We start from the raw sequence: 24,033 nt of genomic DNA, 5'->3' as shown, positions 1-24,033 counted from the left end.
CTTTTGTAAGTTTACCCACATCATATTAATATTGTATTTCTATTACCAAGTGAGAACAGTTCTTTTTCTAAGCAGATATTCACCAGTGACTAATCTCATTAATTTTTAGAACTTGAACTGGCTCATAGTTTTCATATATGCTCTCATCATTTCATTTGCAACAGAACAATAAGTTAGCAGCCTTAGCTTATATTTAAAAAGCAGGATATAAATCAAATAAATATGCTCTAGTTCCTTCATCATCGCCATTCACTGGTGTGTAACAGTAACTCTCTCTCCCCCTCTCTACACGCATACACACACACACACCACCAGCTGGACCTATATAGATATATATTTATCTTTGATTACGGCTTATCTTCTTGCTAAAGATGGTACTAACCATTGTTGGTATTTCTGACTAGTACAAGCACAGCCAAAAGTCATGTTTTATCCCAAGTATTTTGATGATAATCTATGAAAGTTAGGATTTTTAAGAGACAATCTTAATAGGATGACTTACTATTTCCTGCATCTATCTAACTAGGAGATGTATACGGTGTAACTGGTACACATCCAGGATGAAATGAAGAATACTGAAAGCCACATCCTGTCTCGAAAGCATCAGACATTACCTCAGCAGACATACTGCCCAGAACAGCAGGACTGCATCAGTGGGCCTAAGTAGACCTAGGAATGTTTTTCTAGAATGGTACAGGTGTAATCTTTGTAACTGACCACTTTCCCGCAAAAAAGACAATGTTAATTTCCAAGTGGCACTTTAATATTTTGATGCAATGCTAATTAAAAACAGAGTGAAACATTCAAGTAGGAAACTGGTTTAAACCAAAAAGCCAGTAATAGATAGCATCTATTTGGGCAATATTGAAACAGATTACTAGGGTACCGATTATATTCTTCTCTTAACTAAAATTGAAATAAATTTGAATAGGATCTTCTGAAATTGCAAACTACAGCTTTTATGTTGTACAATGTAACAGCTATATACAGTTATTTGAAAAATGTTAAAACAGTATACTTATGTACAAATAGTGAAACATATGAACAGTGACATTCACATATTAATAGAGGAGGGAAGAGAAGGTAGAAAAGAAAGAGGAATTAACTTGACAACTTTTATTAGGAACAATTATAAAAAAGACATTTACACTAACAATGTAATTCAAATATAAAATTGGTGTGCTGTTTCTGTACACAGTACACTAGCTTCAAAGAAGGAAGCTGCTTTCGCTAGAGCAACTCTGGTATTTTTTCACATAATTTTTAAAAAGAAAGCCCACTAACACAATGATTGTTTTAATGCTACAGTTTACAGCAAGACAAACTAAAAATAGCAGCAGTTTCACATGGCATGTATCCACAAGGTTACTCCTGTGGTTTGCAACAATGCCTAACAAAGTGCTCCCAGTTGAATCCACGAATAAAATTCACAACAGGTTTACCTGACCCCAGGTATGGTTTGGCTTGTTGTCCTTTAGACTTTCTCCATGGCACTTCTTATCTCCATGCCTGATGGAGCAATTTATAAAGTAATTCTTTATATTATCAGGAAAACGCCTTTTCTAACAATGCATTAAAACTAAAAAGCAGCACACCATTCCAATGGTTGGCTCTGGATGATATAATATATACTATAGTCAAAAGCCTGTTCAGCAGTGGCTCCATCCAGTGTTTTCTGAGCAGCCTTCCTTTGTGCATTGGGATCTCCCTTTCTTCAATTTCACAAAACAATCTCCCAAATCTACTCAAGAGAATCTCTTTCCTCACAATCCTAAACCCTCTAGAATAAATTTAGGGAGTGCACAGCACTGAGGAGAAATCCATTTCACTTGGCGGTGGCTATTTTTCCAGAAAATGAAGATCTTGAACATAACTTCTAAATATTGGGAGAAGCAGAGAAAAAGATAATTGTTTAACTGCATCTTGTAAAATTCAAATTGCATAAGGCTTCTTTATAAAACCATTGCCAATGATTAAATAGAAACTTAGAAACAGACTCCTCTCTTCTATTCCTAATTCAATCCAGCAATAATCAATTATCTTCCTTTGTCAGTTTATGAAATAGAGTCATTAGTATATTGTGAGACTAACTGAGCGATTCATTTTTTTCCCAGTAAGACGAGCAATTCTATTCTGTGCTGTAGATCTAGTTGTCATTCGATCTGTAAATTGTGCTCGCTCCTCAGCAGCTGCCTTTGCCATTTGTGCTTTCTTCAACTCCCTGTAAAGAGGTAAAAATCTGTTATTTCCCCTTCAGATAATATTGCAGAAATTGTAACTAAAATCATTATAAAGAATCGGAAACAAAGGTATAACATAAGTGGCGTTGCTACATATTTTACTTCTTCTACAACATGATTAATTGGAGATGCAGCAATTCATAACACTGTACATTTGGGCTACGTTAGTTCTTTTCACACCATCTTTAATTTGATCTCTCTTCCTATGGAAGAACATCCCCTTTTTATGTCCCTTGACTCTTCACAACCAGTTTTACTCTCTCTTGTGCCCACCATCCCAAGAAAAAAACTCTCTCAATCATACTCCTACCACTAGCCATATACACAAAAAATACAAGAACATCCCAAATCACAAATATTCAGTCTCACCCTAACCACCCCACCATTCTCTTACATAATTAACATTCCTTCCATGGCCAACAAGGATCCCTCTTACCACTCTCAATATAATCCTCTCAGAGCAATCCTTTCCCAATATACACCACCTTGATTATGGCTCTCCAACTCATTTATTCATCCTTCCACTTCTCACATGAAAGATGATATCCAATTTTCTATTTTAATCCACCACTGAAGTCCAAAAGTCAAATCACCCTGGCTATACCTCCAGAGATCTAACTATTTGAAGAACTCTGCACAGAACTCCATCCCAGTTTTCAAACTAAGTCCAACTTTGTTCTTAAGTAGCCCCCAAACAGCCTTGCTCTGCCCAACAGCAAACCAGCAGCTTACCAGGCAAGGCTCCAATTCAAATGTCACTATTAATGCTAGAAAGATGTTCCAGCCTTCATATGTATTTTGGAAGCAGCCTGACTACATTCGTGCTGCTTCTTCCTCCCCATACCAAGGCTGTTCTCCTGCTGCTGTCACCGATGAAATATTCAAGTCTTGACACTCACCAACTGCTTCTCTTCCTTCCTACTTGCCCTGGACTGCCAGGCTCTAATGGAGAGTTTTCAGGAATTAGCCCTAACTTAGGTTAGTTAAATCACTGAAATACTATTGTGGTTCAATCCTTCATGAGGCTGTCAGCAACTGTCAAACCAACTGCTATCTCCATACTAACTCCAATGTTTTAGCTTGTTGTCTTACTTTTATTCCCCAATATTGTTTTGCATATTCTGTAATACTCTGCTTTACACTTTTTTCTAAAATTCAGCCTCAGTCTAAATTTATCCCAACTTTAACGCACTTGGCACTGGACATTTTATATCACATTTAGTACATTTTCAAAAAGGAAGGAGAAAGGGCTGCAATAAGCCTATACAAGTAGTGCTCAATTTATAACCTTTCATTTAGTAACCTTTCAAAGTTACAACAGCATTGAAAAAACCATTTTTCACACATGACTGTTGCAGCATCCCCATGGTCATGTGACCAAGATTCAGTTGTTTGGCATTTATTTCTGACATTGCAGTGTCCCAGGATCATGTGATCATCTTCTGACAAGCAACGTCAATGGAGAAGCCAGATTCCCTTAATAACCATGTTACTAAGTTAACAATGGCAGTGATTCACTTAATGACTGTAGCAAGAAAGATGGCAAAACAGGGCAAAACTCACTTAATTGTCATGCTTAGCAATATAAATTTTGGGCTCAACTGTGGTTGTAAGTTGAGGACTACCTGTAAAACTTTGCAATTTTAAGCCAGTCAGGTCTCCTTTAAGAGCCCTACTGGAAAAAAATCACAGATCCTCCACCCACCAAAAAAACAATCAGAACTTTTTTTGGGCAGGGAGGAGCGAGATAAGAATCTTGTAATAAAGCTAAAAGGAAAAACAAGATCCTTTGCTGCCAAAACAACAGATGAATGAGGGGACTGTGGATGAGTTTCAGGATATATGCAGGACGGGGGATATTTCCTACTAAAATTTGAAAAGCTTTTTAAGTTTCACCAATACAATTTTGTACAGATACCATTATCCATGAGAGAATCTCAATTTATTAAAACTGAAAAGCATGCTATTTCTGGCACTGGAGGCACTTCCTTTAAATTATCAATTTCAAGCTTCATTGATAAAGTAAGCTACAGATAACTTGTTTTCTTTTGATTTTCATGGTGCAACCTGGCATGCTGCTCATATGAATAATTTTCACATTCAACTAGAACATTCACTGAATTCTCACCTTCCTTCTGATTATAGTATTCTATTTACATTCTGTAAATTACCTTTGGATTTTGATTCCATCAACTATACTGATAATACTTTAGAAAACCATCCATCTTCCAGGGATGGAAGCCAGGATGGACTTTTGCTTGTCTCTACATCGTTCTTTTAAAAAAAGATGATATAAACATGCCTCTTGCAAAAAAACAAAACAAAAACCCCTATCCATTTTCTTCTTATTGGGAGCCCAAAGATCTTTTCACAGCAAGTGAACACATTGTCTTTAAACACTTAGAAATCACAGTTTCACTCCAACCTTCTGTAATGGCATCCTAAGTTATATTTCTGAAGCCAAAATATTGATGTTCTAGTTCAGATCCCTTTGTATTAATGCTTCAGAAAAATTGCACACCTCTTTATTTTGTTAGACAGTTGTTTACTATCAATAGTATTCCTCAGTACTTTAAAATAGGCATAGTATATAGATTAAACTTACTTCTGCAACAAAGAGTTTTTGAACTTTTCAGCATTCAGTTCTATTCGTAGTTGCTCAGCGCTCTTTCTCGCAGTGGATAACAATGCAGAATGCTTAACTAGAGCTACTGCTGAGGGCCTTTTCTCTGGGTCAGGATTTATCATAACCTGAAATAGATTGAAGGTCCATTTGATTACTGTTTTCTTCTTCACATATGAAGGAAATATGTAGTTTGTTGCTATATATGCTTAAACTTACTTTTAGCAAGTCTAACAAATCTTGAGAAAGGACTTGTGGGATTTTGGGTAGTTTTCCTTGTCGAATTTCATGCCATTGATCCCCATTGGCTGGCAATGGTTCAGCCCCAGCAGCACATATAACAGTTAATGCCAATGCAAAAATATCCGCTTTTGGCAAGTAATTATAGTTCTGGAAAAAAAATCACCATACAAAAGACACCAAATTAAACAATCTTTCTTCCCTATATTCCAGCTCTTGTTTATAGGATAGAAATCTGAAACAATCCTTCTATAAATCAAATCAAGATTGATACTCAAAGTTAGTTGTTTTGTCATAATTTAAAATTACATTACCTCTTGTAAAACTTCATTGGCAAGAAAGCGACTATCTCCTTCCTCTACCTGAGGACTGGCTATTCTAGTGACGTGACCAAGATCGCCTATATTAAAACAGTAAAGGATAAAAAATTACTTTCTCAAAATTAAACAAGATTGGCATTAATAGATATAATTCTGGTATTTCCTACCTATTTTGAAAACAACTCTGCTAGATGACCATTCATCTTCATCTCCTTCTTCAGATGTAGCAGTTGGAATTGAGGTCCTAGATATGAAGATATTACCTGCCAAGGAATAAAATTATAAAAAATGTATCTAATTTCAGAGGTAAAATTCTCACTGCTCCCTTGTGCCTCTTTGAGTAATGTACACTAGTATTAACAGCTTCCTTGGAAAGAAGCCAAACCTTTAAAGACAAGCAAACTTAATCTAACAAAAATATTTCCAAAACAAATACAACAGTTGGCCAACCACATGTTTCAAAAAAAGAACTTTTGCACTGTATTCTGTAGTTAGATTTGAAAAGTTTCAGTTGCTAAGGTGTGGTTCACTATTCATTTTGATACTACTGTACATATATGTTCATCATGGAAAAATAACAAATCCTTACAATGCAGAAGTCATCAGATTTTATAGTACTTACTAGGTTTTATATCCATGTGCACCAGTGACATTGAATGGATGTATTTTAAACCACGAGCAACTTGTAGCAGCAAATCTTTCAGTTCTGGTTCACCAAAGTAACGCATATTCCTATAGTTTTCACTTATAGCATCAGCTAAACTGCCACCTGAATATAAAATTAAATCATATTAAAGGATTAAAAAACACCCTGTTTTTTATTTTTTAGCATGTAATATTTAATAATTGTTCTTTAAAATATTTGGCTTTATAATGTTGATAGAAGCCATAGACTTACAGAATGGATTTGTTTATTGCTGGTATTTCTATGCCACGCTTCTCCAAACAGCTCCAAGCACATGTGGTTAAGATCACTACTGAGTTCACAATCAAGAAATAGGAACTATAACTTAGACTTTATATTCTTGCTAACTAGATATAAGTAGCACAAGGAAATTTTGTTATGTAGTATTAGAGAAACACACTCTTTTTAGGCTTCTCTAACTCATATGCAATCAGGAGATATTAACATTAATATTAACTAGGTTTTGTCTAAATGATGCTCATGAATGTATATAAAACATTTGGAATATTTAACAATTATTGATACACAAAGAAAACATTTCCTTTTGTGTAAATTAAGAGTCAGGTTTGCTTGTACAGTCTGTGTAATTTTTATAAAAAGCTTCAAATGTTTCCTCTGTTTTATGTTATTTTACATTAGGGATGAATCAATAGATGCCTCATAGATGCTATGTGCGACTATTTCCATTGGCTGGGCTGAAATCCTGCCTATTGTTAAAATATATCACTGGAGCAGAAGGCAAGAAAAAAAATAAGGAAATCACAGTGCAGAGCTGTGGCATGCCCACAAGAAAACTAAGTAGTAGTAAGACATAGAGAAGTTATAATTCTGGCTTCCATATGAATCCCTGGTTGTTAGATGATCCTACATTTCCATTGTGGAATAAAAGTTGACGCTTTAATAGGTATGTTTTGAGGGGTATAACTGGAGTCCCTCACAATTAATATAAAACAAAATTAGCAGCAGAGAAAATGTATTTCAATATTTAATTTTACAGTTTCAGTTGAACCTGAAGCACATGAGTCAATTACAGTATTACTCTTTTTTTATTTTTTTAATAAGGAAATTTGAAATAATCAGCCTTGATAGATAGACCCATCAAGCAAAATAGACAACTATTCCTAGCTCAGGAGAAGAAATGTTTTTCTTTTAATATTTGAAAAAATAGCTTCCTGTCTCATTTTATTTAATATGCATAATTTTATTATAATTCAGCTTTGATGATTTAATGTATGATAGTTCTTCCATTTTTGTTCCGCTCTGTCGTAATTGTAATCACACAAAAACCTGTACAAATTCTGAAACTGAAATCCGCAATCCTTACTAAATCTTTTAAGAGCTTTTATTTTAAGGTAACAAGGATTGACAAATCTGTAACAGGCAATAAATATTTACCTTTCTAAGCCACTTGCTTAACAACCTACTATAGGTATTTTTCTAGTCATTGGAACAAAAGCTTACTTACCATTACAATATTCATTCTGAATAAGCATATGATCATCTTCAGCCCAAGCAGAAAAGTATCTCACTACATGTGAATGCTGTCCCAAAACTGCATGAGCATAAACTTCCCTAAGAGCATTTTGCCTATCATATTGGGAAAAAAACAATTTCACCAAAAGTTATTATCAAATATTAAGTTGTCAAATAGATAGAATTCTGGTCATTTCAGTAAAGTAATACTTTTTAAAAATTATTCTGCATAATGCAATCATGTTATGTAATTTAGATAAAACTTCAATCAAATACAAAGAAATGTACAGGAAACAATGTTTCTTGCATGAGGTGAACACATTTATGAATTAGAGGTATGCTTGACCCATTTCAGGTAGGGCCAAACCAAATCCCAGAACAAAATTTGAAAAGGTCTAATATGGTAAGTATGGCAAGCCTGGTGCTCCTTATCCTTTTTCCTACTTTTTTTACATGGCCTATGTGCCAGTTTTCCCCAGCCCCTAATTTTTCTAGATTCTTGCTTTTTCTCGGGAACTGCACTTTGCATTTAATTGCAACTTGCTCAATTGGTGTAACTATCCTGTGCCCCAATCTTTCTGGACAACTTCCTTACCTACTACTAACAGTCTTCCCCTTTTCCATTACCACAGCTCAGAACATCTGTATTCTGAAACCATGCCAGGAAACATAAAAGTGACTGATCTGTTCATGGAACATTTTGTACATCTCTAGAAAGGAGCTACTATAGAGTCAGTTATATTTAGGATTGTTCCAAATATATTAGTGGATCTATATTAATTATTTTGATACAAAAATGATATGCACAACTATACAACCCAAAGGTGCTTTTTTCAAGAAGCAATTAGACTTTCTGGTTTTTCTCTGAAGACGTTTTATTTCTCATCCAAGAAGCTTCTTCAACTCTGACTGGGTGGTAAGGAGAGCTGAAGAAGCTTCTTGAGTGAAAAGCAAAACATCTTCAAAGAAAAACCAGAAAGTCCAGTTGCCCCTTGAAAAAAGCACCTTTGGGACAACCATGACCTGGATAATTGAGAATCTCCATAAAGATACAATTATACATTTTAAAAGTACAATTCATTAACTTAATTGCAGAAACATTATTATAAATCTTTAAATGAGTTATGGGCACAGAAGCAAAATATAACACAAAATACTTTGCATTTAAATTGTTACTAATACTTACTCATCAACTGAGCCAGCCAATGGTTTCTTAGATCGCTTTATTGCATAGATGCAACCATCAAGTCTTTTCACACATTTGAATACAGAACCAAATTCACCAGAACCAATCTTCTCCAATTCATGAAATTCTGTGGCATATCGAGATTTCATATTGCTTTCTGTTATGCTGATCCGCTAAAATTATGTAAACATAAATACTGCTAAATCCAAGGTCACTGAAATGTGTTTATTTAGAAATAGGTGGTTTTATGGAATTTCTTTTATTTTACCTTGGCAGGTCTGACAGTTTCATCCTCCAGTTCTCCATCGCTTGCTTCCATGTCCTCATCACAGGAGCTAAAATATAAAAATATACAGAAATACAATGAAATCTTAACTTTCCAATAAATTTTTGTAAGTAATACATCATTCATTCAGAGGCAAGATGAATATGGGACATATGGGCAAGAATAATGCTAGGAGTACAGAGAATCTTAAATGAAATTCACTCCTCTAGGTAGGATTGTTTCTTACTGTATTATGCTGATACCACAACATTTGACCAGAGTAGGCTATCTCTGTGAAGCAGTGAAAAAGATAAGTGAAGAATGGAATTCTTTAAAAGAAAAAAAAATAGGAATATAAAATCAACAAAATGCAATTTATTTTTGAATGTTTTGAATAAATAAAAATAGAAATCTGATCCATAGAGAAAAACTAGGCCATAAGCTCCTTTCTTAAACAATAAGATCATTAATGCTAGCAATTCTTAACCAAGAACCAATCAGTACGTCTCTCCTGATATACTGTATAATATCCCATGTCTCTTTATCTCCACATCTGTGGAGTTAATAGCTTAAGAGTAAACATAGAAAACTATGGCTTCAATAATCCAAGCAACGAAGCTAAACATACAGCAATTTTGGTAACAGTAACACATTTTAATAATGATTTTGTTTTGACTATTACTCCTAGCTTCATGAACTTAACTTTTTGGGGGGAGGTGGGGGTCCATTTCCATTCTGGTTTAGCCAGAATTCCGTTATGTTCCATAAACTAGAGCCATGATGGCGAACCTATGGCACTTGTGCCAGAAGTGGACGCACAGCCATCTCTGCTGGCATGCGAGCCATTGCCCCAGATCAGGTCCACTGCACATGCATGCACCCTCCCGCCAGCCAGCTGATTGTCAGGTATCTGCCACACTTGTGCAAGAGCAGGGCACGTGTGGGAGACGTGCGCATGTACAGAGGTGCACACTGGGGGAGTCATGTGCAGGGGGGTGGGGGAGCACAGGGAGAGTGTGCTTATGTGCAGGGGGCACACACATTAGAGTGCAGGCATGCATGCGTGTGCATGCATGCATGCACACACGCGCGCTTTCAGCACGCAACGACGAAAAGGTTAGCCATCATTGAACTGGGGTCTATTTTCTTGTTAACTAACATTTAGCTTTCCTTTTCTGCACCATTGTACAAAGTGAGAGCTTCATTGTAAATATACTGGTATTTAAGCAGGAGTAGGATTCAAATTTTGTAACAACAGGTTCTGTGGGCATGGCTAGGTGAGGATGGCCATGTGACTGGGTGGGCGTGATTGTTTTTTTTGCAGCACCCCCCTCCATTTTTTGGGCCTTCTGGGCCACAGGAAAGCCTCTGGGGGGTGTTTTTGCTCCCAGAAGGGTTCCCTGGAGCTCAGGAAGGAAAACAATTGAGCATGTGGGGGAATGGACATGCAGCAACCCCCTGCACTCTGTCTTGGGGCCTTCTGGGCCTCAGGGAAGCCTCCTGAAGGGGGCATTTTTTGCTCCCAGGAAGCTTCCCTGAGGCCCAGGGAAGGCAAAAAATGGAGGGGGCACAGCGCCCCCTCCCCTCCATTTTTTTGCCTTCCTTGGCCCCAGGGAAGCCTCCTGGGCAAAGCAGTAAGGCAGCGAGGGGAATCCTGGCACAGCTGATCATAGGAACAGCTGATCGTCCAGAGGTGAAAAAAAGAAATACCTTAAGGAGTGACTGGTCAGGGAAGAACACAGTCAGCGATGTTGGACATGTGCACAATGTTTTGCGTGCACGATAAGGACTGGGTGGGGAGGGGCCAGCCAAGGGCACGATTTGCCGGTTCTCCAAACTGCACAGAATCATAACAACCAGTTCTATAGAACCGGCCCAAACCAGTAGAATCCCACCCCTGACTTTAAGTCGTTGTTACTTTCAATATAGATGATTTGAAATGTTTTGCTAAATCATAGTCTGAACACTGAAACCATGATTCAAAATACAATAACAGATTTCACATATGTCATAAACCATATTTTATAAACAATACTTAAATGTATACATTAAGTCAATGATTTAACAAACTATTTTGATTTAATTCAATGTATAAAGTCAGCTATAATTTATCTCAGGTTCATAGTTTAAATAAAATAAAACATAACGCACACCAGGCTTATATCTACTTTAATCCTAAAATTCTTTTAAGCGCCTATTTTTACCTTTTCAGACAACCACAGAAATTATCTATTGTTCCCACTCATACTTTTAAAAACTATTTATTACTCATTGTTCACCATGAATCAGTAAGATGATATGGACAAAATTCATTTTCTTTCTCAAGGTAGGTCTCTGGCTGGCGATTGTAAGAACTATATTTTAATACATTATAGCAGAACAAGACCGTTGTTAAGTATAATACAGATTGTGCAACACATCTGGAAGACACTAAGTTTCAGAATTATACTTTGTAAGATCTCAAGTAACAGTTAAAAATTTTTTTTTAAAAAAAATATCCCTGATGTATCAAAGATCAGTTTCGATACTCACTCATTCCAATGTGTTCTCTTTCTCCTTCGACACTGTCCAACTGAAGATTGAAGAAAGAGAGAGTCTGGAGTAAAGGGATTAATGTTCACATGAGGGGCTTGTCCTATATCACATTCCTGTTTTACTAGTTTTCCAACATTCATAAAGAGAGAGCCACCTCGAAGTTTAGCTGAACTCGAGCCCATTCCTTCAGCTCGACAAAGGAGACTCTGAAAAACCAATACAATATATTTAACAAAATAATGAGCATTTAAAAGGTAATACATCCATATTCTTGTCATAAACTGTTCCTTGTGCTTTCTTTCTGACACACTACAGCAGAAATTGGCTTCTGGTGTTATTCCAAAAATATGCAGATATTCTCAGAGTTAAGTTGCAATTAAAGCCATGAGTTTTAGATATTTTAGCAGACAGAGAAGTCATTTTCTATCAGTACATATTGGAACTGAAGCCAAGACACGTTGTAAAAACCATCAATAATGCATGCTTAGTATTAAGTCTTTAAAAATTTCTAGCCAGCAATAAAATCCTATTTTTTTTTCACCAGAAAATCCTGCCATGTAAAACACAGGCTTATAAAAGTTTCTACACTTGGCTACAGGAGTTCATGTCCTTCACAAATGTTACTCTTACCTTCTTGTTCTTTCTGAATTGGAAGGAACACTATTCCTAATGGCTAATTTTTAAATGTAAGATATTATTGCCACAATGAGAGTATCTATTTCAATGAAACAAAAATTGAAAATTTCTAGCAAATTTTGGAAAACTTTAAAAGAATAAAAAGTGCTAATAATGTTTTTAATTAATAAATGTTAGTAAAAGGTATAGCTGCTGCTTACATCATCAAATGCATGAAATGGCCTGACTGATATGAGACTATATTGGAGAAAGTTAGGGGAGTAGGGAACAGATTACAAGTACTACATCAATTATTAATTATGTTTAAAACCCATGTGCCTGATGAGACTTTCTGACATTGCCTAAAACTTTTTGATGCATGCGAGTTTTCACTCATGGATGCTGTTAAAGTTCTGCTTTTCCAAAACAGTCACACTGAGATCTGCTATAGAATGTCCTGGACGATTTAAAATGCTCTGATATACTTACCCCCGCCCCCTTGTTTTGAGTCCTGATAGCAAACTTTAGCTATTAATTATTTTGTGCAAGCTTGCCCATTTATCTTATGTAGAATCCAGAAGCAAATGACAGCATATACCACATTGCAGGAAGAACAAGTAAAAGTGTCCCTCATCGTGTGTACTTGTTGGTGCTGCTGATGTGGAAATGGGAGCAAAGTATACACCTGGTTTATTGCAAAGTGTGTACTAATGCTTGCATTCTTCTCTTGTAATTTCTTGTTGCTCATGAGACTCATAAGGCATGTGGAGAAAGCCTGCCTTTCCCACTAACTCATTTAATTTCTTTCTGGACATGTGGCATATTTTGTCAGTCGGTTTCTACACTTGGCTGCAGGAGTTCAGGTCCTTCACAGATGTTACTCTATATGTAAGCATGGGCCTATCAGTACCAGAAAATGTACATTGTCATTGTCCAGTATAGGCTGTAGCTTACTCATAATGTGTTTCAGTAGCTTGAGCTGTAGATGATAACTAGTGGTATTCTGTTGTTCTGTTGTCTGCTTTTTTAATAAGTCCTTTCTGGTAACTGAACTGACTCTACTGAACTTGTTGAGTGGGGTAGTTTAGTGTTCTAAGTGATTGATTTTTGATTTTTCAGAACCAAAGGAAGAAGATTCCACTCAACTTAATCAAATAACCTAGAATAGAATACAAGAACTAAACTTATAAGTTAAGAAAAGCTTAACGTTTCCCCCCCTCACTTTGAAGATGTCCATATGGAAAATCAGAACTGATATACAAGAATCTAACATTTCCAGCAATAATTATATACTCTAACCTTCATGAACCTTTTCTGTCAATAACAGATTTGGCCAGAAGAAATGTTACAACTCAGATCTCCATCAGTTTAAGTAAATTTAAAATACATAGCAATGAGATTACATATTCTGATTCTACACAAATCCACTCATGGCTGAGAATGGATGCACACCTTTATATATAAATAGAATAACAGAGTTGGAAGGGACCTTGGAGGTCTTCTAGTCCAACCCCTTGTCTAGGCAGGAAACCCTACACCACTTCAGACAAATGGGTATCCAATATCTTTTTAAAAACTTCCAGTGTTGGAGCAATCACAACTTCTGGAAGCAAGTCATTCACTGATTAATTGCTCTGACAGGAAATTTCTCCTTAGTTCTAAATTGCTTCTCTCCTTGATTAGTTTCTACCCATTGCTTGTGTCCTGCCCTCAGGTGCTTTGGAGAATAGCTTGATTCTCTCTTCTTTGTGGCAGCCTCAAGATATTGGAACCCTGCTATCATGTCTCCCCTAGTCCTTCTTTTCATTAGACTAGACATATCCAGTTCCTGCAACCGTTCTTCATGTTTTAAACTCCAGTCCCCTAATCATATTTATTTCTGTGCACTCTTTTTGGAGTCTCAACATCTTTTTTACATCGTGACAACCAAAACTGAATGCAGTATTCCAAGTGTAGCCTTACCAAGGCATTATAAAGTGGTATTAACACTTCATGTGATCTTGATTTCTATCCCTGTGTTTATGCAGCCTAGAATTGTGTTGGCTTTTTTGGCAGCTGCTGCACACTGCTGGCTCATATTTAAATGGTTGTCCACTAGACTCCGAGATCCTTCTTACAGTTACTACTATTGAGCAAGGTACCACATATACTATATCTGTGCATTTGATTTTTCTTGCTTAAATGTAGAACCTTACTTTTTTCACCACTTAGTCTGGCGTGATCTGTTTTTAACAAACTCGTATGTTGGCTTTTGGTTATTATTTTGCTTGCTTCTAGGTATTTGCTGATTCATTGCTTTATTATCTTTTCCAGAATCTTCCCTGGTATTGAAGTCAGGCTGACAGGTCTGTAGTTTCCTGAATCTATTTTTCCCCCTTTTTTGAAGATGAGAACTATATCAGCTCTTTTCCAGTCCTCTGGCATATATATTACTTCTATGTATGTTCTACTTACTGAAGCTTTGAATACCTTGATAAATATGAAATATTGATGTAGCAAGCAACAAATAAGAATTTCTACTAGTAACAATAAAGGAAATCAATTAATTATAGAATATCCTAATGAGTCTTCATCCAAGTAATAAGCAGAGCTAACAAGCTTAGCTTTTTGAGATCAGCCAAATCCACTACAGGTCCTTGACTTGGCAATCAGCATGCATTTATGATGGTTGCAACATTACATAGCAGCCATGTGATATTTAATACATTCTGAATATAACACTTTTTAGCATTAAGCTCTGATCCCTTTTTGACATATACTGTACCTAATTTGTGACTTATAATTGCAGCAAGACCAAACTAGTGTTGTTCATAATTTGAGCTTTATATTGTCAGATTACTGCATAATTTTCATTTTTATAGTCATTTTATGATTATTAACAGCTAGTTAAGCTCTGCAGAAAATTGCAATATCATATGCAGCCCAGCCCTGTCTACTGTTGGGACATCATGAATGATCTCCTTGGCATTGTTATGGTTGAGGCAGGCAAACTTTGATCTCCAACATATGTGATTTCCCAAACTAGGTACAAGTAATTTTTTTCCAGAAAACTGACAGTGTCTTTTATACCTAGTATAAGTGAAGTTAAGGGATAACATATATGTTTAGAGCCTCTGCAAAGCTTAGGACAAGCATTTGACTCCTCAAAAAAAATCAAACCTCCATATTTCAGTTCTACCACTCCAGTGACAGCCACCAAAGAAGCCATATGGAAGATATGTATCACAACATCCAACTGAAAATGATTGCAGTCCCTTTGGTTTTAGGCCTTGAAATATCTAGGATAGAATAGAAGTATAAATTCATTTGGAACATTAAGATTATTTTAATAGGCATGAAAGCCAGCAGGGTGATTATCAATCCAACCTCCCTCACAGGGTTGTTCTGGGGAAAGAAAGAGTATAACATATGTTCACCGCTTTGAGTTATTTATAAAGTAAAAAAGGCAGAATATCTAATAAATAGGCTTCCATTTTCAAGGTATTATTTTACACATACAGTACTGACAGCAAAATATTAATTTTATAGTACAAATGACAGCCTCATAATATGCTATTATTACTAATTTAGAGTTCATACATAAAATATCAACAGAAAATTAACTGCAGTTATAAAAATATTGATTCTACAGTATCGTACAACTTGACCATTATATCTTAATAAAAATAAAGAAAAACCAATACATCACTCTCAGAACAAGCAGACAATTATGGTTTCAAAATCAACTCATTTATATCTCTCATATTTCTTTATAATTTAAAATTCACATAAACTTTCATAGAAGCTTTACACATTTTAAAGTAGATGCTTTGCTTAGAAAAATCACAAAACTTTCTCCATTATTCTCTTTTAAAAAGGGTGATTTCCTAATATATACTGAGTGATCCTTGATCTGATTTCTTTCAGGAAAGTAAACATTCCAAAATCACTAAGCAAACCAGAAGGTCAGCATTAGGATCATAAAGGTTGAGTACTTTTGTTAGACTATTGTAGTGGATTTACCACATACTTCACAATGTGGGGGGAAATTAATTCATTACAAATTTTAGTTTAGTTACATAATCTTAACTGACAATCTGTGGGCAGGCCTTACCAAGATGCCAAGTTTTTTGTAACAGGCAAGCAAATCTGTTACATAACTATTATGATACAAGGGTTTGGCACTGGGGGGAAAATTGCTCTTATTCTTGGCATTGATTTATGAACTGAGAAATGAAGGGCTGTCAGAATTTAAAAGATCCTCCCAATGAGTTCAAATTTAGCAGAGCTTGTCTGCCTCTTATAATGCTACCTGCAGCAAAATAGGTAAAGTGGCAGGTAGGACATTCAAATGCATGCTGAGAGAAGCTGTACGTGTGAAACATGACCCTTATCATTACACACAGGAGAAAGACCCAGCTGAACAGACTGAAGGTTAAAACTCCACCTCAGATTCATCTTACTTCTTGAAAATAGTCTTTTGCTTTGCCCACATGGGTTGGCTGGCATTGGTCAGCTTCTTTCCCACTTCGTTAACATTTGAGACCTTTAACAGAGCAGAAAGCACCCTCAGTGAAAGACTCTAAACCTGTCTGGCACCAAATGGATAATCCCTCTGAAATGTCCTGCGCAGAAAAACTGACAAAGCAGAAAGGGGGCGTGGCAGTTAATCCAAGAGCGCCTCTTGCCGTCTTCCTTGAAAAACAATTCTTTTTTTTCCCCCTAAACCAGACAATACCGACTTTATTCTGACCACACAAAAGGCCAAGAGGTCATGGTCAGAGAGGAAACCAAACGATCTAACCGCCCGGCAGAGGATCACCCTAAACTAAACCTAAACAGATCGACCACTAAACTCGCCTGAAGTTCACACGTCACCCACGTGCTCGGACGAAACTAAACCAAACCAAACCAAACCAAACCAACCCAAACAGGGTTCCGACTCTCGGTTAGCCCCCCCGCCCCCCAAAAAGCATCCAGCAAGCAGTCCCGCCGAAGTGGCCAAACGCCCCTTTTCCTCTCAGCCCTCCACCGGCGGCAGAAGGAAGAGGCGCTCCTTCTCGGCCCCCCTCACCATTGTCTTCCTCCAGGGCCCCTTGCCCTGCTAAACCTCTTCGCTCACCTTCGGCGTATGCGGAGTATCGAAGAGGCGCAGTTTGCGAAAGGTCTTGTGCGGCGGCGTGCCGGGGTACTCGGGCAAAGGAGAACCGGGATCCGGGTGTTCCCGGTACCGGATTGTATCCGCTCGCGGTGGCGGCGACGACGACTGATCGTAAAATCGGCGAGGACCTTTCAGCCGCGGCGAGCCAGCCATGAAATAAGCTCCGGGGGATTTCACCGGGGACGAAGAGCCGAAGCCTTCCTCTTCCCACGAGTCCCCTTCCTCTCCCGGGAGCGCGGTCGAGGCCAGTTCTCTTCCAACCTCTTCGGGGTTGTGCGGTGGCTGAGGCTCCAGCCGGGCCGGGATACGGCTGACCGAAAGAGGAGAGTCGGCTTCCTGGAAGGCCGAGTCTTCCCCGGTGCTGTTGCCGCTGCTGCCGCCTCCCTCCTCTTCCTCCTCCTCATAGCCGCCTTCTTCCTCTTCTTCCTCCTCCTCGCAGTCGCTTCCACCGCCCGGGAAAAGCAGTTTCTGCCGGATAGGGGCCGCAGCCCTCCGGACCGTCAGGCGCCGCGCCCCCGTGGCCAGCGGCTGCTGCTGCCGGCTCAGGAAACTCATGGTGGCTGAAGATCGTACACGCTCTTCTTCTCTCCCTGCCGTTCAGACAGGCGCCTTTGACAGGCCAAATCCTGCCCCCCTGCGGTCAGACTCTCCTCCGGCGAGCGTTCACACAGTCACCCGACGAGGTTCCCAGCTTGTCCGAAAAAGCCTCCAGCGGTCTCCACCCGACCCACAGAGTCGCCCGTTCAGACTCCGCGGCTTTCCCGCGACCGTTGGTCACGTGCCGGTCACACCGGCCAATCACACACGCCCCCTCCGTTTGAAAACACCAGTGGCGAGAGGCGGGGCCTAACGTGATGACATCAGCGATCATTTGGCGCGAATTCGGGGGGTGAAAGTGGGAGGGGTTGGTTTATTGGTGGGTTAGAGTGAGCGTGTGTGGTGGGGGCGGGGGAGTTTGCCGTCTGAGAGAAAGGGGGAAAGTTTTTGAAAGGCATAAACGTGGCTGGAAGTTTAGTATTTGATCTTGGGGAAAGCGCGCTGGAGAGGCAGGGAAAGATAAAGGAGGGCTTCAAGTGGGTCCTGCGAGGGGGTTGACTCAGATGGAAATCCCAGCACCTAAAATGGCCCGAAACTGCGCGTTTTAGTCATTATATGTGTCATCAATCTCCCACTTGTTTTAAGGCCTCTTTCCTTTTGGATGCGCTTTGCTGCCTGAGGCGAACAGTTTTATAGCCCAGGAAGCTGAATCAGCGCTCGTTTAAGCTCAGCGAGCCTCACGAGGTTGAGCTGAAAAAACTGCCAATCTGACCGCAATGATTTAACCCCACCATCTAAAAATTGAATCGATTACATTTCGAAAGAATGAGGCGCAAAACTCCGGATGTAGACCAACTTGACCGAAGTGCAAAGCTAACGTTTGCGATGAAACAAATGAGGCGCCCCGTGTAGACTCTTTTCCCTCAGATTTCTAGGCAGATTTCCTAGTTCCTGCAGTCACGGGCGTCCGTCTGTTGACCGTAGCATTGGCGTTGATTAATTAATTGCTTTCTTGCCCTTTTTATTTTTCTGCTTCCCACTGGAACTGCTAACAAGCAGCCAGAACGGTTTTTCTGCGGTTTACGTATAGAATTTGGATCGCTGTTATAAAAATGTATCCTCCAAACGGTTAACCGCAGGGGAACGTTCCTCGGGCTGAGCTGTTTAAAGGGTTTCGTCCCTCCTGAAAACGGAAACTCGAGATTGCGAGGAGAAAAGCCACTCCAGACGACTTTCGCCTGCCTGGACAGGCAAGCGCCCGCGGTCAGGCTTCCCAGCCAAAACGAAAAAAACAAATCGAGCCGAAAGCGGCCTCAAGGGGCAATGGTGGACTTTTAAGGCTTGCCGGGAAAAGAAAGAGCAAGTTGTCATAAGAGGGCGTGAGGTTGTCGTCGCGCTGAGAAAGCACCATGCACAACATGCGGTCTTATCGACGGTCCCACATGGGCTTTGAACTGCAATGTAGGACTGTCTTCTGTCGTGACTCATGCACCATTTGTTTCCTGCCATTGAGCCAATCGCTACTGCGCCTTCTCTACAGTCGGTTCCAGCTAAAATAACTTTCTCTCGTGAAAGAAATAACATGAAAGAAACAAGAACCCAGGCCAAAGTTTGCAACAAAACAGCCCCGTCCCTATGTTTGGTCTGGCCCTATCAACAGCTCAACGGTTAATTCACTAGTTTGTCTTCGAATTAACTCCAAGTGTGAAACTTTTTTTTTAATTCTACATAAAACAAGCTCAGTAGACATAAACCTAAGATTGAAATAATATATAGAAACCAAGACTATGTGATTAAGATGTGACTTCAATTGTTTTGTTACCTTAGCAAAGCTTCAATAAGAATTACATGTAAGATATGTTTACATAACCCCAGGCTAATTAAACCATGATTTGCTGAATTAACTCAATTGTTTGATATGTACAATACACTAAACTACAAATTACCCAAACATCTTTTGTATGCTGATCAAATCCAAACCCAGCCTTGCTTTAATTTTGCTTAATAGTTCCCTGGGAGTTATTTCCCAAGGGAACCAGTCAAAAAATAGGAAGCATATAAGTGCTGAGATTACAAGCTTTTAAAATTACATATGTGGAAAGCAGTTTAGATGTACTAGTTGAGGGGCCAGGCTAGAAACTAAGAGACTAAGCTCTAGACCTGTCTTAGGCAAAAGCCAATTGAGTGATCTTGGATCTTAGGAGGCAGTGGCAGATGGCTTTGAAAAACATTGCCAATAAAACTGCAGGGACTTGTCCAAGCAATCTCCAGGAGTAAAAAAACTGCCCCCAAAGTGGGGGAAAGCTACACACAGAGCAATAAAAACAATACCAGCTGAAGATACTGGAACAGATAAAAGCAAAAGATATGAAGAACTTTTTTCATTTGTTCTTTCTAGCATTCTCCCATTCTTCTGGGTTAAAAGAAAGATGACACTATACTGATATTTTTATATTTTGTTTAATTGCTTTATTGATTTACAGAGGAATGTGTTCTATTGTTAAATCACTGCTACCTGCTTATTCTCATTTGTCATTGTGCTGTTTTATGCACCTTATCTGAAGAACCATTCATTTTATGGTTTTTCAGAAATTATTACTATCTAATTTTTTTGGAAAGATCAGATAACCTATCTAGAATAATCTATTACATTTCCAATATCAGCAAAGGGTTTGATTAAATAAACCAGGAGGCCCCTTCCAGTTCTGTGATAACAAGTTTATATGATCAATAAAATTGTCATTTGAAAGTGGCATTTTTTGCTGCAATTCTAGTTGATTATAATCTAAATATGTTGTGACAAAAGGATATACAAAACTTACACAGTGAAAGGGTCAATACTGGTCTTCTGGAAAGGGGAAAGTACATATACTATTAATATAACCATTACAATGATAATTGTACATTGTTTTGAATATAAGAGTGGGAAATTTTTGTAAGTCTTTTAAAAATATATGATTTGTGTAGGACTAAGGCTGCCATCTAAATGGGTGCTGCAACATTGTAAGTACAATTTATGATACACAACATTTTATTTCCTAAGGGTATATGAAACTCTTGATAGAAATATAAATATCATTAAACAGTCATTCATGCATAATGGAGCCACTTGCAATATATTTTGACTGATCTCACTGGTGGCTTTTCCAAGATAACCATTGAAGGCTCTTGGACAACCAGGAAGCAGCACAAAGTATGCCAACATAGTCTGCCCCAGTAACAAGGTTGGAAAGTAGTACTGAACGTGGCATGCACAAACAAAAGAGGCAGGCCTTGCATGAGATGGTCTGACACTGCCTCCATTAGTGTAAAACCCCAGTTCCTCCCTCTACCTCGACTACTGTTCTTAGTTTACTGCAGGACAAGAAATTGGTGGGTTTTTCAGCTGTTGGGGGAAAAAAATTCCATCACACATAATTTAGGTTTGGAACTTGGAGAGAAGGTAAGTTTTGCCAGAAGTTTTAACTATCTCTCAGACCCAATACAGTTTGTTTTAAAGAGGCCCTGGTCCATGGATTTTGTATCAATAACAGTACACCAAGAAATCCCTGTGGTTTTTCTAGTTATTTGGTGTTACAATGGAGAGTAATATTGCTGGAGAAAACCAGAGTCCCAATCCTCTCTAAGCATAAATAGATTTATGGTGGCAGAAAAAGATAAAAAATACTGCTTTCACATTATGTCAGAAAGAAAACTGAGTTTAAAAAGTCTGGATCATGTGGATGTATCCTTTAATAATTGATAGAAAAGTTAAGGAGAGGTGTGTAGATTGAATGACAACTCCCAGTGACTTTTGCTACTAGTCATATTTCTCTAGGAATGTCAGCATATGAAATTGCTAACACATGGAAGACCACAGGTTGACTACCTTAACAGAAGCACAGTGCATAAGATGCACCAATGAGATGAAGATAGATTACACTATAAGAACCAAAAATACAATTGGTATATTGTACTCAATAGGTCAGTGGGGAAGAAGGAGAAAAATAGTGGGGCAAAATTCTAAGTAAAATTATAAAAAGAGGAACACATGTTATTTACAACCTGAGAGGATATGGGAGTAGACTAGACCAGAGTGTTGAATTGGATTTCAAAACTTTGTCCAGATTAAGCTGTTCTCACATGAGACAAGAATTATCATGTGTATTAAATCCAGGGTTCTCCTGAGAGCTGTTCCATGCATCCAGGCATGGAAGTGCTCCATCTGTCATTTGATAGGCTGAGCTGATTTCTTTTTCTTCTGAGCTAGAGGACTAACAGGAAATGCTCAACATTCAAAATCCATCACTGGACAATGGCTTTTTTAAAGACCAACATGTTCATTTTGTGTGTCAATTCTGCCCTAGTGTGCGCATCCACTCATGCTGTAGTCATCTCTTGGTTCAATGAATACAACACGCTCTACATGGGGTTACCCTTGAAGAGTTTTTGGAAACTACATCTGGTGCAGAATGCAGTGGCATATCCTAGGGTGGCATGAAACACTGCTGTTGCACGGGTTGCATTAGTTACCAATTTGTTTCTGTGTCCAATTCAAGATGTTGGCTATTACCTTTGAAGCCCAATATGGCAAGGGGCCAGGGTATCTGTATCACTCAATGATATTATTTCACACCAGCAGAAGAGGCTTGCTATGGACCTGTTGGCCAAGGAATTCTGATGTGTGGGATCAAGGAGAAGAGCCTTTTTTGCTGTGGCCCTGACTTGTGGAACACTACCATTTGATATGAGAACTATACCAACCCTTGGTCTTCTGAGAGGACATTAAAGCATGGTTTTATCAGTCGGCTTGGGGCCCCCAATAAGGATCTTGCTTACCTCTGGAGGTGGTTGACAGAGTAAGAAGACTTCATCCCTTTACCATGTCTCCTTTGCTTCTGGTTTTAAGCATCGTTTAATTTTTTTTTAATTTGTATAGTTTTAAAATGTTAACTTTTTCTGTTTATCTTTTTATGACATTTAAGCCACTCAGAGTTGCCTTATCAGTCTGATAAGAAGCATATAAATTTAATAAATAAATACACTTTATTATTTATTTTCAATATTTACATACCACCTCAATAATGAAAGTTCTTTGCACAAGAAGCACAAACAATTAAATAAAAGAATACAGCATGACAATAATACCTAATTTCAAAACCAGCCTGTGGATAAGCAAACAAGTGAACATTAGAGATATATTGCCATGTGACCTTTGTGCATTGATTATCTTAGCCTTTGTTGGATTGATAACATTGTTTGTTTCTGCTCCTAAACATTCTTAACCAAAGCTAATCAGCAACATTGTATATTGAACAACTCTAGTTTCCTAACTAGGGAAGGTAAAACAACACATTTAAGAGCTATGATCCTTCCAAAATTCTCAGGAGAATATTACACAGTATTAATATAACACAGCATGAAACGGCCCAATTCTAGTTCTTTTCCTGTAGTTGCTCTACAATAGGCAGTAGCTGGAATCTCTCTTTGTAGCTTTTTTTTAAGTTTTGGAGAAATATGCTTGATTTAGAGCCTTTGATTATTGTTGATTTATTATTAGTTTTTTATTCTGACTTACCTTCAGAAGTGTTAGGCATTGTGCATAGTACGCCTTCTGTAATTTTTCTGCATAACCACAACCTGGTCAGTTGGTTGGGCTGAGAGGGAGCGACAAGCCTAAAATTACCCAATGGATTTCAATACCTGGTTGAATAATAACCATTACTTGAGGGTGCTTAAAGTTATCCTAAGCTGTTCTAGTACTAAATTGACATTTTCTCCTTTAAGCAGGTAATAAGCCATAGCAGTTTGATTGTGTAGCCTGACCAGCTTCGCTGACCATTTGATTTGGTGGCAGAGTCAAATGATCATAGGGGATGGGGTTAACTTGAGACATAGCACAAATAGTCTTCAACTTATGAAATTATGAAGATTCCTCCCAAACATACTTATAGCCCATACTGCAAGTTCTGACAGCCTCCACCAACCCCTGTGGTCACTTGACCACGTTTTGAGTACTGAGCAACTAGGCTGCATTTACAACTGTTTGCGGCATCCTGCAGATGCATAACTCTGATTACTTCTGGTTTCTGACAAACAACGCCCATAGCAAACAATGGATTGCCAATTATTGTGGCATTTACTGAATAGCCACTATAAAAAAGGTTGTAAAATCAGACATGGTCATATGACTAT

At 38.3% G+C, this 24,033-nt stretch overlaps 1 protein-coding gene across 3 annotated transcripts; it reads right to left on the bottom strand.

Annotated features, from left to right (window-relative positions):
• Positions 1-1,101: 1,101 nt before the first annotated feature.
• Positions 1,102-18,091, bottom strand: WEE1 (WEE1 G2 checkpoint kinase). 3 transcript variants are annotated; one of them, XM_026706469.2, is made up of 11 exons: positions 17,284-18,091; positions 11,565-11,773; positions 9,036-9,102; positions 8,768-8,940; positions 7,574-7,695; positions 6,046-6,192; positions 5,591-5,686; positions 5,418-5,503; positions 5,083-5,253; positions 4,846-4,991; positions 1,102-2,221 (listed from the first exon to the last, which is right to left on the bottom strand). In XM_026706469.2, exons 1-11 carry the CDS (start codon positions 17,875-17,877, stop codon positions 2,071-2,073), a joined length of 1,962 nt encoding a protein of 653 aa, XP_026562254.1. In that variant the 5' UTR covers positions 17,878-18,091; the 3' UTR covers positions 1,102-2,070. The 3 variants fall into 3 exon arrangements, with proteins under 3 accessions (XP_026562254.1, XP_087777216.1, XP_087777217.1); XM_087921090.1 differs by lacking the exon at positions 17,284-18,091 and adding an exon at positions 16,625-16,783; XM_087921091.1 differs by lacking the exon at positions 17,284-18,091 and adding an exon at positions 16,609-16,636.
• Positions 18,092-24,033: the final 5,942 nt, after the last annotated feature.

The sequence above is a fragment of the Pseudonaja textilis genome, chromosome 1 (assembly GCF_049901715.1).
Source record: "Pseudonaja textilis isolate UNSWEBS1 chromosome 1, rPseTex1.2, whole genome shotgun sequence".
NCBI classification, from domain to species: domain Eukaryota; kingdom Metazoa; phylum Chordata; class Lepidosauria; order Squamata; family Elapidae; genus Pseudonaja; species Pseudonaja textilis.
Note: the sequence above shows the minus strand (reverse complement) of the source record. Positions and strands in the feature narration are given on the sequence as shown.